The sequence below is a fragment of the Diadema setosum genome, chromosome 9, assembly GCF_964275005.1.
Source record: "Diadema setosum chromosome 9, eeDiaSeto1, whole genome shotgun sequence".
Lineage (NCBI taxonomy): Eukaryota > Metazoa > Echinodermata > Echinoidea > Diadematoida > Diadematidae > Diadema > Diadema setosum.
The window spans coordinates 34,437,558-34,454,390 of record NC_092693.1 but is presented as its reverse complement, the minus strand read 5'-3'; the positions used below and the strand labels follow the sequence as shown (position 1 = coordinate 34,454,390).

At 39.0% G+C, this 16,833-nt stretch overlaps 1 protein-coding gene across 1 annotated transcript; it reads left to right on the top strand.

The window, feature by feature from the left end:
• The first annotated feature begins 692 nt into the window (after nucleotides 1-692).
• LOC140233044 (CMP-N-acetylneuraminate-beta-1,4-galactoside alpha-2,3-sialyltransferase-like) lies at nucleotides 693-16,520 on the top strand. Its single transcript, XM_072313152.1, has 9 exons — nucleotides 693-918; nucleotides 4,267-4,363; nucleotides 4,959-5,036; nucleotides 7,348-7,442; nucleotides 9,553-9,616; nucleotides 10,291-10,386; nucleotides 12,467-12,653; nucleotides 13,434-13,574; nucleotides 15,598-16,520. The coding sequence occupies exons 1-9, from the start codon at nucleotides 717-719 to the stop codon at nucleotides 15,835-15,837; spliced, it is 1,200 nt and encodes a 399-aa protein (XP_072169253.1). The 5' UTR covers nucleotides 693-716; the 3' UTR covers nucleotides 15,838-16,520.
• The last annotated feature ends 313 nt before the right edge of the window (nucleotides 16,521-16,833 follow it).

Below are 16,833 nucleotides of genomic sequence, written 5' to 3'. Positions count from 1 at the left end.
GGAAATACAATGCATCTATGCACTCTAGTATACAGTATACCTTTCAATGGATCATGCTTGTGTATCATTGTCTGCATTCATGGCAAAAGGCATAAAGCAAGTTTATGTTGGCTTCCATTTCTCCCTTTTTTTTCAGATATTTTAAATTGATCAACACGTAATAAAAAAACAAACAAACTCATTAAAGAAAGTAAAATGTGATTTCTTCAAATTTCCAAATTTTCCGCTTTTTATCATGAAACACAATCACAGTGGCAAGAAAGCAAAGGCTGCCAGATTTTCAGGTGTGCTATTGTAATGTAGGTAGGCTTTGTTTCTTTGCTTGTGTGATTGTTTTGAATAGAAGCAAATTGAAAATTGAAGAAATAATACACATCAAATGCACATTTGATGAAAATGCAAGAATGCTGAAACCCCTCTATAATTCTCGATGGTCCACAGTCAAAATATTGCATGGACGAATAGTTTTAAGAACAGACTTTGTGGTAACATTATGACATTATAAACTACTAATTTATGTTTCTGTCATTCATTTCACTGAAACTATAAAGTTTCTGGGATATTAGATTTTATAATATTTTACACATTAAATTTGTTTCTAATATAGAAGAGAAAACATTTGTGCTATTAAAGCTTACCCATTGTTCAGTCTCACCAATTGACTATTTTGTTTCATCGTATCAGAAGAGGAATTCAGTGGGACTAGCAACACAACTATGGCTCGGTTCTTGCGGATGGCCCGCGTCGTCGACCACCAAGCTCCCAGCGTCGTGCGGGGCCTCTTCTACCTGATTCTGGTGTGCATACTGGTGCTTGCCGCGGACGTCATGCTGCTCCAGTACAGCCGCAACCAGAGCGCCTCACTTCTTGCTGCCTACAACCCGGGCGCCAAGCCGCGCCGGAGACCCGGCCTGATGGGTGAGTACATTTAACGCAAGATGATACACTTCAGTGTCGGTCAGTGTTCCCATCGCAGATTTCTTTTGCAGAGAAATTTACCGCTGACATATATTTCAAAAGGGCAGACCAAAGTTGAAGAAGGGACAGATATGCCAAATATGTTTTCATTTTGAACTTCACTCATTATTTACCTGTTTGTTTTTCAAGGAGGGGAAAGACAAAACTGTGTGGGAACCATGTTTTTTTAAAATAAAAAGAATTTTTCCTTCTTTCCATTCATCACAATTACAAGTAATTTGAAATCCTTGCAGTATGTATTGCAGAGACAACTTTAAAGCTACATGACTCATAAGAAGAGCATCTTGCTGTTTTAATGCTTCTGTTTTCTACTACAAGCATGGAGCTCCATGCTACAAGTGATTTCTGTATTTTAGTCTAGTATTTGAAAGTCAAGTATTATAAAGCGGGAAGAAGATCAAGCTCAAAGTCTCATTGAAATTTTATGAATCTGTGCATAAACATGTTGTTTTATATACTATATGAATTTACAATTATATGAATAACAGACTACAAGTTTAAAGGTTTTGGTTGTGTTTTTTAAGGAGCGCTGCAGAGCGCCCAGACATTGTGAAATGATGTACCCTAGGCAACTGCATTTGAAACTGGAGTAAAAATGTGATATGGTACATGTATGCCTCAATAAAAACGGGAAAGAAAAAATCATCACAGATTATGTCATAAATTTTGTGGACCCTTTTGATATATGAAAATGATTGTCTCTCATTGGCTTGTAATTAGATTTTTTGACCCACTGTTTGCTAAATATTGTACTTTATACCAAGTGTTATTAGTACATGCTGACTTTCAATCACTGCATGTAGGGCCTTGTAGTTTCCAATGCCATACCTCTAACTCTCTACATCACTTTCTCAATAGGCAGTGGGAAGGAATAGTCGGGAAGATCACATTTTGTTTTTTGTTCTTTTCTTGTGAAATATATATATATTTTTTTACTTTATTTTAATGCTTAGTTGTTATTTGTTAAGTGATGTATTGACTTGAAAACCATAACAGATGAAAACACTAATTTCTAAGATATTGCATTCAATCTAAGATTGTTGAGAACTCTTGTCTTGACTTGCTGTTGTTGAGTTTTTTATGAAATGGTTTGCCCTGTTTGATAGTGTTTGCATGTTGTTGAAGGTCTTTATTTGAAATTTATATGAGAGTGTTCAATAAAATCTTGTTTGTTCTCATATATATGCAATTGACTGCAAAAACCTCCTGTGAACCATATTTATGAAATGAAATACAACTTCTCTGCTTGTGTCCCATCACTGTGATATGATACTCACTCGTCCTTGTGACAACATTGATGTGTATCTTGAAATTTATTACATGTCAGGCTTGCAGTCCTTGTCAGATGAATTAAAAGCAAATAATAGCATGAAAGGGGAATTGTGATAGCTTTAACACCACCAGCAAGTGGAGATGGGAAAACGCTGAATTAGATACCATGCATCATAGCAGCTACATGTACATTGTAGGGCTGTTAGCATTTACACATCTAAATCGAGGGGATTCCAGAATTCTTTCAGGGAGATCCCCAAATGTTACATTTGTATCCATAGGCAAAAACTCAGGGAAGCTTTCACTCTATTCTTTGTCATTCAGGGAGACTCCTGCAGAATCAGGGAAACATGACGGCCCTGTATTAACTATACAATATAGTTTTTAACTCTTTGTGTGCTTTGAGTGTCTATTAATACAGAAAACCCCATAGCATTGCACACACTGTTTAAAGTCCCTGGCGCAGGAAGGGTTAACGAACATGTGTGACCCTCTTACGTTTATCAGAAACAGAAAAATTTTACTTCAAATCTTTCCACTATATCGCATGTAGGTACATACATAGAAGGCAGCTGCCAGTAAGTAAACGATGCACTGTGAATATTTAATCTTGCTTGTTTACTCTCTTTATATATCACAACATATCTGAGTTCATGTATATCTGTGTGGTCTGTGATAACATCCCTTCCAACCACTCACACAAACTGCACCTGATATCTACTCAGGGTGACTCTATAATTGCGGTGCTGCACACTCCTGTTTTTATTACAGGGTCTGAAATTAACATTGTGTGATGGCCAAGATTTTGGAGTTATACTCTTATTAATCCCTAATCTCTGTGTATGCTTCTCAATGTGAATGAAATGATAGTACAATGGAATAATGAGATTAGGAAATATATATTCCTTTCTTCTCATGAATATCTGCCAGGAAAGCTTGGCAGATGGGCGTAACTTGGGCGTAACTTGGGCGTAACCTAGTTTTCTGATATTCATTTTCATGGTACTATTAATTGCACAGTGTTGTGGAAAAAGAGTTGCACTGTACTGATACCTAATCTCTTTTTGACATAATATTTCATAATATCTAATTTTTGTATATCATGTATAATGCAGCTATATTGCCATCTTATATGATTTTTATGTTATCATTTCCAAACAAATGGTAAGCAGGTTGTCTTTACATGACATATGGTTTTCTAATCTGTAACATCTGGTTTATTAACTAAAAGATAAATAAAAGCCTAACTTGGTGTAATTTTTGTTTCCTAATGTGTGATGTGCACTGTGTTGAAGTAGCATAAAATTTGGACCAACGTTTGATGCTGAAGATTTTCCCAGGTATTGGAGTAAATACAACACTGAGAATTGAATGTTGCCACAATGATTAGAATGATTGTAACTTTATGTGTTATGATTATCTATTAAAATCAATTTAACAGAGGATGTTTTGTTAAAGTGTTGACAGTTTTATGACTTACATGCCCATTACCTGTATTCAGCACAACATTTCTGTTTCAGGGACTGTTGACCGATACAATTTGTATTTAGAATTAGTAGGAAAGTGGGACATCTTAACTAATAAACCAAGAATTTATGTCTGTAAAACATAATTTTTCAGGAAGTCTGGAAAAAAAAAAAGTTGTGTTTAACATAATCAGTTGCTCCTTCCAGAGGCCCTAAAAGTGCTAGACCAAGAAGCAAAATTTGAATCGTTGTGATATTTTTGTGTACAAACATTGTATTTACAAGGCCATCACTTTTTATAGTCTAAATGTCAAGTTGAAGTATTTGAGAAATCATTTGCTATTAGTGTCAAGGAAATGAGCATAATCAGACAGGTAATCAGACTATGTCAAAATAAAGAGGAATTTTGACTACTAGCATACCCCTGACTTTATGATTAATCCATTCTATACATATAGTGTCACATGAATTGCAAGCTTTCAAATTACCAGTAGTTTGTCTCCTCCATTTGTGAACACTTTCTCAACAAACCATTCCTTTATTAAAGCAGATGAGGATGCTGGGAGATCGGGGAAGCGACCATGGCGGCGCAAATTCAGACATGATCGAAGGGATCCCCCGCCATCAGTGGCTGTTCCCATAGACAGGTGAGTCCAATTGCCATACTTTGCATGACATTGTGGAGCTCTGTTGGTTGGACCAGGGGGCTTCAATCATTAGGTCCTTGGTCCTAGCCCTACAGGGGCAGTGGTAGTGCCCTCAAATGGAGCAAGAGGCTGGTATTGTCATCGATCATCGGAAGGGGCTAAAATGCTGCTGGTCCCCATGGTTGGTTGCATACAAGCATTGAATGATATTCCTGTCTCAGGGCCATGTATCGTCCAGCCTTTACTGGGGAAGGGTGGTGTGGAGAGGGGAGGGTACAGAAGGGGTAGGCTGCAGCCTTCAATTTCATACACATGTAGTTTTTCATTGTGAAGTCTGTTTTATTTTTCCTTGGGAGATAAATCCATTGAAAGGTTTTGTTACTCTAAAATAGCATGCTACTAAAAAGTAGATTAGATAATTGTTGGTAAAGTTGATGTACATTGCAACATAAATGCAACTCGAGATGTTGATATGCACTTTGATTTAAATTGTGGCTTGTATATCATTTTGTAGGGCTCTCTTCTGTAAGATGAATGTTGAAACAAATCATGATAAGAGAGAATGTTTCACTGTGTAAATTATCTTCCATCGCAGGGAGTACTACAAGTCATCAAACATCACGTGCCGACCTGGTTACTCCCGGGCAAGATTCCAAAATGCTTATGGAGAACGGTAGGGTCAGAAAGTCTCAAGTTTCAATGTTGGTGTGATAAGCATATTTGTAGAATTCACTACCTAGTACCTAGTGCATACATTTTTGTGATGAGCTCAATTATTGTTCCAAAGGCTCTGAGTTGTGAATACAAAAACAAGTTGTGCCTGGTTAGCGTGGTGCACCTCAGTCAGCACCGCCAACCTGTGTGCGATACCACTGGACAGTAGTATACTAAAGGATTTGATTTGCAGTCTGGGGTTCATTGCCAGTGAACATGAGAGTTTATGATCACTTCAAACTTCGCAAAGTTTTTACAGTGTGGCTGCGGCTTGTGTTATGCCAGTGACATAAATGATGTTTGCAAAGTCAGTTAAGGGGGGGGGGGGGGGGCAGGAGGTCGGAAAGAGAGACAGACAGAGAAATAGAAAATGGGACAAGACTTGCCAGTCTTCCCAACTCTGCAGGATTCTGTCTAAAAATTGTCTATTCAAGTTAATTTTGGGATTCTTTCTGGCTATTGAGATGCATATTTAACACACAAGATTCTTCCTTATTGCTCCTGGCATACTTCCCTGATTTTGATAGGTGTGAATGTTGGCAGCCCAGACATGGCACATGTTATTGGTGAAGCCAGATTTCATATAGCGCCCAGCTTGAGCCCATTGACACCAATTGGCACATGTTGACACCTGAATGATTGGCTCAAATTGACCCCAATTTATAGATGGGATCAAAGCAAATACTGGCAATTCCAAAAGCTTTGCTGATTTGAAAAGAATGCCATGGAGGAAACTGATGAAGGGAAGCACATATACAGTGAACACTGTAGTTACGGTAACCTTTCTACAGTGACCACACACACGGGCGCCTATACACACACACACACAGTGGTCTTAACCCGTTGAAGACGAGTCCCAAGAATACTCGGGCAAGTGTCTATTGGAAATGCGTGGTTATAGCAGAATCAGTCCGTCCTCAACGGGTTAAAGGGTAGGTGACTGCTGTATACAGGCTAGTGCTACTGAATTTATTGCATTATTCAGAATTACTTAGTAGTAAGTTTGCAAAGACTGAGTGCAGTGTGGGGGAGGAAGAAATGTGAGATCTGGGGCTTTCTTTTCACATTTTGCATAAATGCTTTGCTTGTCTCTTAAAAAGATCATTATGGAGATGCAGCTACAGCGAAAGAAAAGAAAATGAAGAGAAGGAGAATAACATTGTGCAAAAAGTGTGATGGAGAAGGTTTGCTTGGGGTTTACATCGGTGAGGCTATGATGTGTTTGTACACCCAGTGAGTTAGAAAAGCCCCCACAATGGGAGGAAATGTTTCAGTCTCAAAACTACCCCCCCCCCCCCCCCCCATCAACACCTCATCATGTGTCATTGACATTGTAGACCTGCTTGTCTGGCAATGTCAGTACTAACCTCCCATTGTCCTAGACTGGTACAGAGATAAAAGAAAAAACAAGTTAAAAGTGAAACAATTAACCCGTTGAGAACTGACTGATTTTGCTACAACGCATATTTTTTGTAGACCCCTGTCCGAGTATAATCAGGACTTGTCCTCTACGGGTTAAAAACATGAGGTGGGAAGAGCAAGCATATGTAACGAGCTCTTTTGCTATGACCCTGAATGAACCTGCTAGTATATCAAACTCTTTTCACTCTCTAAATTACTGCCTCTCACTTGAGGCCTTGTGGGGGGGGGGGGGGGTAATGAGGAGGCGATTAGGGGGTGAGGGGGTATTATGTGAGCAGCCATCATGTCTAAGAAAACAGCTGTCAATGACACAGATCACATTAAGTGTAGACACCCGTAACACTGCGCAACATTTGACAATTTCATTCAGCAATGTCAAGTGGATTTTGGGTAAGGGTGTTCGTGTTTGAAAGATGGGGTTTACAACAAGAACTTATATTTTCTTAATAATAGCCGACACAATTACCTGTAGTTGCAACAGATTGTGGATATCAAAGCAGTCTGAATAACAGACCAAAAAAGTATGACTGTTGGTGATAGTAAATTAAATTGGTGTGATCACAAAAATGAGCTTCTTTGTTATAAATAATGCTGATTTCACTTGAGAGTGTTCATCATACAGGTACACGTACATTGTATATTAACAAAAATCATACTCCTGGATTCTGCATGTTATAGAAAGTCTGTTCAACTTCAATTACTTATACATTGCACTGGCTTCCCCTGTGTTGTTACATTGTAGAAATAGAAATGATTTTGTACTGCATAATATAGCCAGTTCTCGTTTGAATTCAGCTTTATAGGGAGAATAATGCAGGCTTTCTGTTTGTGTTATTATTCTGTGCCAGGTTTGACCCGGAGATCCCCATCTTCGTTGATGCCAACTTTCTGGACAGGGAGAATGCCATGAGCCTGCCCGTTCCCTTTGGCTTCAAGGATGCAGGTGAAGTTGATCATGGGACATTGCCCTATCTGTCTTGAAGTTACATAGAAGCCACATGCCAAATTTATGGAATGAGCGCTCGTGAGCACTCGGCACTCAGCCATAAATGGACTGTAGTTTGTGTGTGTGTGTCTGTTTGTTAGTGTTTGCTGTAAAGCCTGCATCTCCACAGATATGGATCATAAAGTATTTGATAGTACACTCCCTTCTTACATGTACTTGGTACCACCAGCAGATTGCAGATTTCAGGATGCAAAATCAAATGGAAAAAAAAAATGCATGTAGTGCTTTTTCCATTACATTTGGCAAAAGTTCAAGCTTTTATCCTTAGTCCTGATTAAAGGTCCTTTTTACCTTGGAGCAGTGATTTAAAAAATGTTTAAGATATCACTTTTGATGCATATGTGTAGGTCAGTTGTATCACAAAACATCCTGCCATATAAGATTTTTACTATGAAGCCAAAATATAAAGAGATTATCACTATTTTTCTCATTAAACTATAACCGTAGACAGTTTAGTCTGGAAACATCTTTATTATAACTATTGTCCACATTTTGTATATTTAACAATACTTAACATCAATCATACTGGTTCAAATTCTTACATTGGGTGTTTCAATCCCTACGTCACATTTTAGAACTATTTTGAAGCACTAATGCTGGGTTTTTGTTTCATCTGCAAATGGTAAATTATGCCTTTAATGATAAGAATATTCGTAGCAACTCTAAAGTTTACTGCTTAACCTTTATCAGAGAGCAATTAGATGTGACAGTTCAATTTCATTAAACCTGCATGAAATCGGTTCTAAAATCAAAAGTGTGGCAGTTTAAGACAGAAATATGAAATTTAATCTTCTAAATTTTGTTGCCAATTAAAGGATCAGCACTGAAGTCAGGGATGTAGAGGCTTTGATAATTCCGCAACTTAAATTTACAATTGTACATTGAATACAATTGTACATTGAATGTGATTTTTAAAAAGTACTCAAATGAAAGGGAAGTTAATTCTGTAATTTGAAGTACTTGCAAGGGATAAAGATAATGATGCAACGATACAGCATCAGATTACACAAATGTAGTTTCTGGTATGTAATGGAGTAACAAGTGAAGAGTTTGATCGCAAAAACGGGGTAACTCCATTCTTGTCCATTTGAGGTATTTGTGATTAAACCTGCAAAAAAGAAAATGATAAGAAAATATGTGACCTGCTACAACAAAAGGATCCTAAAGTCACTGACGGCTGAGCCAAGAAAATCCAGTTTGAAGACACATCATCCAAATTGGTCAAAACAATCGGATTTTTGTTTTTGGCATAATTTTGTAATCTAATGTTTTGTCTATCATCTGCCAAAATTTCAAAGCTATTAAAATGATCGAAGGAAAGGCAAGAAAACCCTTTTACACGTTTTTCTGGGCCATGATTTTCCGACTTTCAACATAACAGAAACGTGTCCAAAGATTTCGATTTAGCGCCGCAGCTAGACTCCGCCCCAACAACGAGGGAGTGATCTCATTGGTCAGTGCGTGGCATCCTGATTACTGATTGGTCGTGTATAGACCGCTGGCGCTAAGCTTGAATGAACATCGCGGCGGTCGCTAGGAGCATGCCTTCTATTGTCAAGTGGTGAAAACTGTCTCGCCTCCACTTAATCATGATATCATCGGAAGGAAAACTTTGAAGGCGTTTTTCTCGAAACTCTGATTTCCTCAACCACTTGACATGCGCTAATAAAATCATCGATATCTCCGCAGTCGAGTACTTTTATCAGTTGTGTTTACATGAAATTATTAAAGTAGAAGAGTAAGGAAATAATGTCATGCCATTTTCAGAAAATTGTCCTCCCCGACTTTCGGATTCTTTTGTTGTAGCGGGTCACATATGGTATACATTCAATCGTAACTTCAAGAATATTCCATTTTATGCAACAAGTAGAGTCTCAGTGGAAAGGTTTTATTTTACTATACTCAGTATCTGATGATGGATTTAATTCAAAATGTTTGAAAATGGCACTTAAGATTTGTTGCAATTATACTCTTCAAGTGTTGATGTAAACTGTCTTCGTAATCTTTATCTCTCACCTTTTTCGTTCCATTTTTCATGTCAATACAGAGAGCACAGTGCTAAATATCCTGCAGCACATGCCAGACACCGGTATGCCTGACAGTGTCCCGGAGTAAGTATTTCCATATGTGTCCTGTTCGAATCAATTTTTAGTCAACATTTATCTTGTTTATGCAACAGAACAACTCAAAAATACAAACTTGAGACATGAGAGTTTTGTAAAGCACATCCAGTCTGAAGTGTCTTTTTACAGTGTGTGCATTAGTGTATGTGAATTGATAGTGTACAGTTTGATCTTGCTGCAGTCACCAGGGCAAGATATCCTGTTAAAGTGGAGATTCTTGCATGATTTGTTAGGTTGTTTTCCATATTCATTTGTTTTCTTTTTATGGGGAAGAAGGGTCTTATTTGGATGTTCTGGTTGTCATTTATAGTCAAAGCAACATTTCAGCTGAGTACAAGTAATGTACTGTATATCCATTAAAAAAAAAAAAATAAAGGTACTTAGTTTGACACTGTGTATATATGAACTAGTGTATGTTGAGTGTAAGGTGATGCCTCATTCGTACTCAGGAAAAGTTGAATGAAATGGCACTGCTTTAAGTTGTGAATCAGCAGAATTTTGAGACTCATAAGGAGGGAACTTCATCCCATCTTTTCACTCAACTTATCACTGTCATCAAAATCCTGACAATCTTTGTGGCAAGGGAATTTACTTCTCTGTGACCAGAAACTTGTGCTGGATGAGAATGCCTCAAACTCTGTCTGTGAAATCTGTTCTTCCAGGAAGTCTTGTCTGCGGTGTGTGGTGCAAGGCAACGGCGGCGTGGCGGCAAGAACGCACCTGGGTGATGTTATCAATAACTTTGATGTTGTGTTCAGGTAACTACAATTGTAATACCGCGGTAGTTTAATATGCAAAGTCAGATCTCTGAGTCTTCCACATGATTGCATGATGTTAAAGAGCTTTCCGTATAAAAGGTCTTGACAAAATGGTGAATTGAAATACTGTAGCAGCAAACACAACTCCACAAGGCTGTTTTGTAATTGCTTTAGTGTTTTCAGTTATTTTTTAGTTTCTGTGTACAAGATTTTATGTACAATTTGACAATGAATGCTGTCAATCAAAGTGCATTGTTTGTATGAGGAGTTTGGATGCAAAAACTGATATATCCACTCTTATCAACTTGAGGTAGTTTAGATTGAAGGTGCTGAAAAACAAAGAAAATAATTGAAATATATGTGATAATTGTTACATGTGAATTGTATCTTCAAAATTTTTTTTTATTATGCCATGAGTGCAGTATCATTGAAAAGATTTGATTGTAAGTGTTAAATAATGTTACTTTAAAAGCTTTGAAAATGGCATTGGCACTTACAGTCTGTATTTGTTTTGCATTCAAACTTGTCATGTTTTCCCCCAGCCTATACAGGAATGTACATGTGGGATTGGTTGGAAATCCAGGATAAGAAATTAAACAACAGCAATTTATGCTTTTTTTTTATGCCTCCGCCAACGAAGTTGCCGGAGGCATTATGTTTTCGGGTCGTCCGTCCGTCCATCCTTCCGTCCATCCGTACGTCCGTCCCGTTTTGTTTTTGTCGATATCTCAAGAACCGTGTGGTGGTTTTACATCAAACTTGGTATGAGGGTATATCCTGGGGGGATAATACTTTGTGTGGATTTTAGGGTCAAAGGTCACAGGTTATTTTGTGAAAAAAAAAGGTTGAAATTTCATGTTTTTCTCCATATCTCACAAATGGTTCAAGGTATCTTCATGGAACTTAGTATATATGCATGTACCGATGGGCAGGGATTATCTAGGGAAGTTGGGGGTCATGGGTCAAAGGTCAGGGGGGTCAAAGGTCAAGGTCAACTCCTCAAAATATCACTACTTTCCTTATATTTATGCAATGCCTGAAGGATTTTTTTTTTAAAACTTGATGTATGCATGTATTACCCAATATATATTCTTTGGGAAGTTTCTTACCAAAAGGTCAAAGGTCAAAAGGTAAAAGGTCAAGTGAAAGTGCTAAATTGCACTTTTTCCTCCATATCTCGAAAGTAACTCAAGGTATCATCATGAAACTTACATATTTATGCATGTTCTACCTATCAGTGATTCTCTTTGGAACTGTGTGGTCAAAGATCAAAGGCCAGGTTTAGATAATACTATTTTACCATTTGATACTGAAATTATACTTTTTCTCAATACTTTGAAAATTACTCAATGCATAAACTTATAAAAGGGTCAAAAGTCAAGTAAAAATCATCAGTTCCCCAAATACCTGCACTCTGATGTTTTAATCATTCATCCAATTGAACCTAGTTCTAGGAAAGTGAACATTCAGCACATTTGTGGCAAACCTGTCATTTTAATATTATGCCAATTGTGTGAAACTGTCATCACACGTTGTCAAGACATTGTACTATAGACCTATTAGGAGAACCATGCATTATGGCGGAGGCATGCCAGTCGCTGTAGTGGCATTTCTAGTTCTTTCTGATTTTATTTTACTTGTGTTTTTTTTTTTGGGGGGGGGGGGTGGGAAGAACTCTTTGTTTTTGTTTGATACCCAGCACTAATCTGGTAGGAAATATATGTAAAGATTCTTTCATTCAAGTTGCATTTCATTGGATGAGTAGCAAACCTTATTTATGGATAAGTTGATTTGCCAAAACTAAATTGGTTAGATTTGAAGTCGATAGGTTGAAGTAAAATCTTGAAAGTTTGGTAATGAAATAGCTATGAGTGGTGCAAAACTTTCCATGTATCATGCTTAGCCATCTGATAATTACAAACACAGTTGCAAAAATTTGTGAGAAATCTCCACTTCTCAGAAAATTGACACAAAGACAATGAGTCAGTCAGAGCTTTAAACAAAAGGAATATTAAAAAACAAACATTATATTTACTTATTGTCTTTTAGTTTGTTGAAACAACTTTTGCATTTCCTTTAGACTGAATTCGGCTCCAGTCGTCACCCATTCCCATGATGTTGGCAACAAGACGACCTTTCGCATGGCGTACCCCGAGAGTGCTTTCAGGCAGCCGGATCAGTACGACTCGGGCTGGACGTTTGTTGTCATGGTGTTCAAGCCGCTCGACCTTGTCTGGCTGGAAACCGTCATAAGAGGGCGCCAGATGGTGAGTCTGTGTGTGTGACATTGATCCTTGATGAAACCCACAGCCCTGCCTAGTCCTCTCTGGTTCTACAAGAAGCTCTCTGAAAAATAAAAGAAAAAAAGATAATGAAGTGCTTCTTCATGTTCTGGCAAGAGAATTATAAAGTCTGTGGTTTTGGCAAGAGAATTATAAAGTCTGTGGTTTTGGAATTATAATCACTTTAATATTGAGATACACGTAACACACACACAGTCTCTCTTTGGGATACCCTTGAGTTTGATCTGTGAATGTTGGTGATCCTTGTATTTTATTAATCCTTCCTGTTTGTTTCGCGCAAGCTGGATGTCTGGAAAGCTAATTATCAGTGAATGTAGATTACCTACTGTACCTGTAACACCCCTTTGCGCCTTATCGCTTTTGGGTCACTATCCCCTTCTTATTGGACTGAGGCACTTTGCTATTTTTGAGTAGGCTTGCTAATACAACTAGGTCAAGTTTGATGGGAATACTAAATGCTGATGAAAAAGCTTGACAAGTTAAAGCTGAGTGCCTGGACACATAATGGGTTGAATGGGAAAAATGAGGCCCGTGGGGACTACATGAATGTAAAAATTAAGATTATAAGAAAACCAATTTAGGTCTCTTTGAATAAAAGTGATTTTTTTAGGTGATACGCCAGCCTGCATTTTTTGCGAAATCTTGTACCATCACACTAATGACAATTCACTGTTTATAAATTATGTTACTTTGTCTTCCTTTCTTTCTTACTGTTTTTTTACCACCTCTATTTTGGGCAAGTAGAACAGTGGTGATGGATTCTGGAAAAAGATTCCACTCAGCGTCCCCAAGCCCACCAAGGAGTTCCGCATCTTCAACCCCGAAATCCTGAGGGAAACGGCCCTGCTGATGGGCTTTAATCTACAGGGTGGGAAGTCCGACAAGGTGGGTGTTACATAAGTACAGTGTCACGTGGTTTGAGAAATCAACCTCAGATGAGTTGATTCTATCATAATTTGTCTGGTGAAAGGCTCCCTTCAGCTTCTTTATGGCTCATCTGAGCAAAATTGGATTTCGAAAAGTCTGGGCAGAAATCATCAGTAGGGTGAGGAGATGATAGTTTGTACAAGTGGTGGTCCGCCCCTACCACCCCAGAGGGCCCCCTGGGATTGGCTCAAATGCACAAAGCCTTACCATTTTGACATTTTGATTTGTTTTTTTACTAAAACACTGGTAGCTGGATTCTTTTTTTACCAAACTTGGCAGGAATCATGAATGGAGGAGGGTTGTCATGGAGGGGGGGGGGGGGGGATTAAATGCTTACCGAATGTTCAAAATTGTTTCTTGTTGAAAAGAGTTGGCTGGATTTTCACCAAACTTGGCAGGAATTATCAGTGTGAGGAAATATTTAGTGAATGTTCATCATTTGTTGCATTTTCATCTTGTTGAAAATGGTTTGCTGGATTTTCACCAAATTGGCAGGACTTTGAGCATATCTCTCTTATCCGGCTAAATCGATTATCTGGACTCCCGCTGGTCCTGATGTGGCCAGATAATCGAGGTCCTGCTGTACACTGTACTTTCATTTCATTTCTATATGTGACCCTGCATCACAAAACCAACAAAAAGTTGCCAGACACTGATTTTTGTCGAGCCCACCGGAGGTGAGGGGAGACTAAGGGATCGCCTGCGGCGTCTGTCTGTCCATTGTCCAAAAACAAAGTAAAACAAAGTGATTGTAATAAAGTGTGGGTCCCACACTTATTAGAATCGCTCTATTTTGGCTATCTCAGCTATTACAAAACCAATTTTCATCAAATAAACGTTGAATTCCTCATGGAATTACATGCTCTTTCATATAACTATACGATCCCTTTAAGTTTTTATGGCGCATTTCTATTATGGGTCATAACTTTTGATCCATAACTCCATTTGTGACCAAACTTGGATGGTAGATGTCCCTTGGGGAGTGGATGATCACCACAAGGTCAAATGTCACAAGCAGGGGTCAACAAACTTTTAGTGCCCAATGTTAAATTTTTATGGCACGTTTCTATTATGGGTCATAACTTTTGATCCATAACTCCATTTGTGACTAAACTTGGATGGTAGATGTCCCTCGGGGAGAGGATGGTCACCACAAGGTCAGAGGCCACAGGCAGGGGTCAATGAACTTTAAGGGCCCATTGTTAAGTTTTTATGGCACGTTTCTTTTTTGTCATAGATTTTTACCCTTTTATCTCTCTTTTCATCTATTATATCTCTTTTTTTTATCTGTTATATCCCATTCGCGTACGACATCCTCTACAAAATTCCGTATTTCTCTTTGACCACTGGAGCAAATCGAATGGGGTTTTCTGTAAGATGTGGGCAATGAGTTATAGTTTCATACCCTAGATTTATATTTAGATTGATTCACTATTTTTAAAGATATCATTGCGGAGGGCCGCGTTGTAATTTTTTTTTGGGACATGCTGTAGAGGCATCTGCTTCCCTTTCATTATAGAGAAATTGGTGTTTTAGCCCCTTTCACAATGATCAATATTTATAGGGTCATAATTGGATATGTTATCAATGTTGAAAAAGAACACAGAGCTTATACTACATCAGAAAAAATGGCAAATATTTCAACACTTTGTGTAATGCCCCCCTCCAAAAAAAAAAAGCAAGATAAAAACCAACACATTTTCAGACTATCCTGACCTTTGACCTGAGAATTCCATATTTGTTTGTTTGTTTGTTTGTTGCATATGTGATATATAAAACAAAGAGATTATGTCACTTTGTGAAGAAAAGAGATGTACAGAGATGCTTGGTATTTGCAGTAGTCACCAATATTCTATAAAAATGCATGCCCGAAGTGAGGCCCCTGCCTTCTCTAGGACCAAAATTTGTTCTAAAGTGTTTGTTTTCTCAAGTATGTCTGTGTGTTTGTCTCTCCCTCCTCCCTCCCTTCACTGGCTTCTAGAACATTCCAACAAGTGGGATGCTGGCCATCATGATGGCGCTGCGAGTTTGCGACGAGGTAGCCGTGGCGGGCTTCGGCTACAACCCAGACAAGCCCAGCGCACCGCTCCACTACTACGACTCGCTGCCCATGAGGGAGATCTGGCGGTCGTGGACCCACGACATCCACCATGAAAGGGTCTTCCTACGGCTCATGAAGCAGCAGGGTATCATCACGGACCTCACAGGGGGGATTCGGTAGCCCCCCCACCACCACCACCACTGCCACCAACAATAGGTGGTCCCCACCCTACTGCCCCGCCCACCTCTGGAAGTTACCATCTGAAAGGTGACATTTGCATGTGGTAGGAGACTGTGCTGCGTGGAGGGAAGCGTGAGACTAACTCTTGTTGATTTCAAGAGTTTATATTAAGTGCAGCATCACCTCTGAGGTACACATGTAGGAGATTGGCTGCAAGATGGAGGGCGTTGCCCTAGGAGATGGGAAGAGCTCCTTTGGGGCATCAACCAGGAGGAGTCTGCATACAGAACACTCAGATCACCAGCATTGGAAGCAATATCTCCTCCACCCCTCCCCTCTCATTCAGACACGAAGAAGGGCTGGTGATGTTTCAGGGGAAGAAGTAGAAGTGTTTGATCCAGTCGTTTGGAAACAAGGCAAAGTCTGTTATATGCCTGCAGATGTTTATCCAAGAGGGACCAAGGAGTAAAGAGACAGCCATCATGCATTCAGCAGAGAGTTTCATTACAAAAGGAGCAGGATGATGATACAGGAATAGTTGATACCGTTTTGATATATGAACGGGGCTGCCATAGATAGTGTGAATTGGAGCTTAGAAGCTATAAGATGATGCATCCTTTTCAGCTTGCTTGCATGCATGCAAATTTCTGAAATATTGACAAGATTGAAGTAAAGAGAATTCGAGGGAGCTCTTTAATTATGTGTGCTTGTGTGTGTGAGTGTGTGTGTGTGTGTGTGTGTGTGTGTGCATGTAGCTGCTCTGTGATCTAAGAGATTACTTTGTTAGTGATGTCACATCCTTTGGTCGGTCGTCTCCAGCAAACTGCCAGGATAGCAGCAGCAGGAAATTTTGCAACAGTACTCGTCTCCCTAGTGACACGGCAGTGTGTACTCATTGTTTTCAAGGCTGCCTGTTGTGACACGCGTTTAAAGGTGCATGGTCCCGGTGTTTTAGTCAAATGCGTACGCGGGCGCACGGCGCAAGTTTCCTGTAGA

What these genes read in the sequence shown, in the direction of transcription:
- LOC140233044 (XM_072313152.1), top strand. Translation starts at nt 717, where the DNA reads ATGGCTCGGTTCTTGCGGATGGCCCGCGTCGTCGACCACCAAGCTCCC. An exon ending in CTTTGGCTTCAAGGATGCAG is followed by an intron (nt 7,443 to 9,552) that starts GTGAAGTTGATC and finishes ATGTCAATACAG; the next exon opens with AGAGCACAGTGCTAAATATC. An exon ending in TCATAAGAGGGCGCCAGATG is followed by an intron (nt 12,654 to 13,433) that starts GTGAGTCTGTGT and finishes TTGGGCAAGTAG; the next exon opens with AACAGTGGTGATGGATTCTG.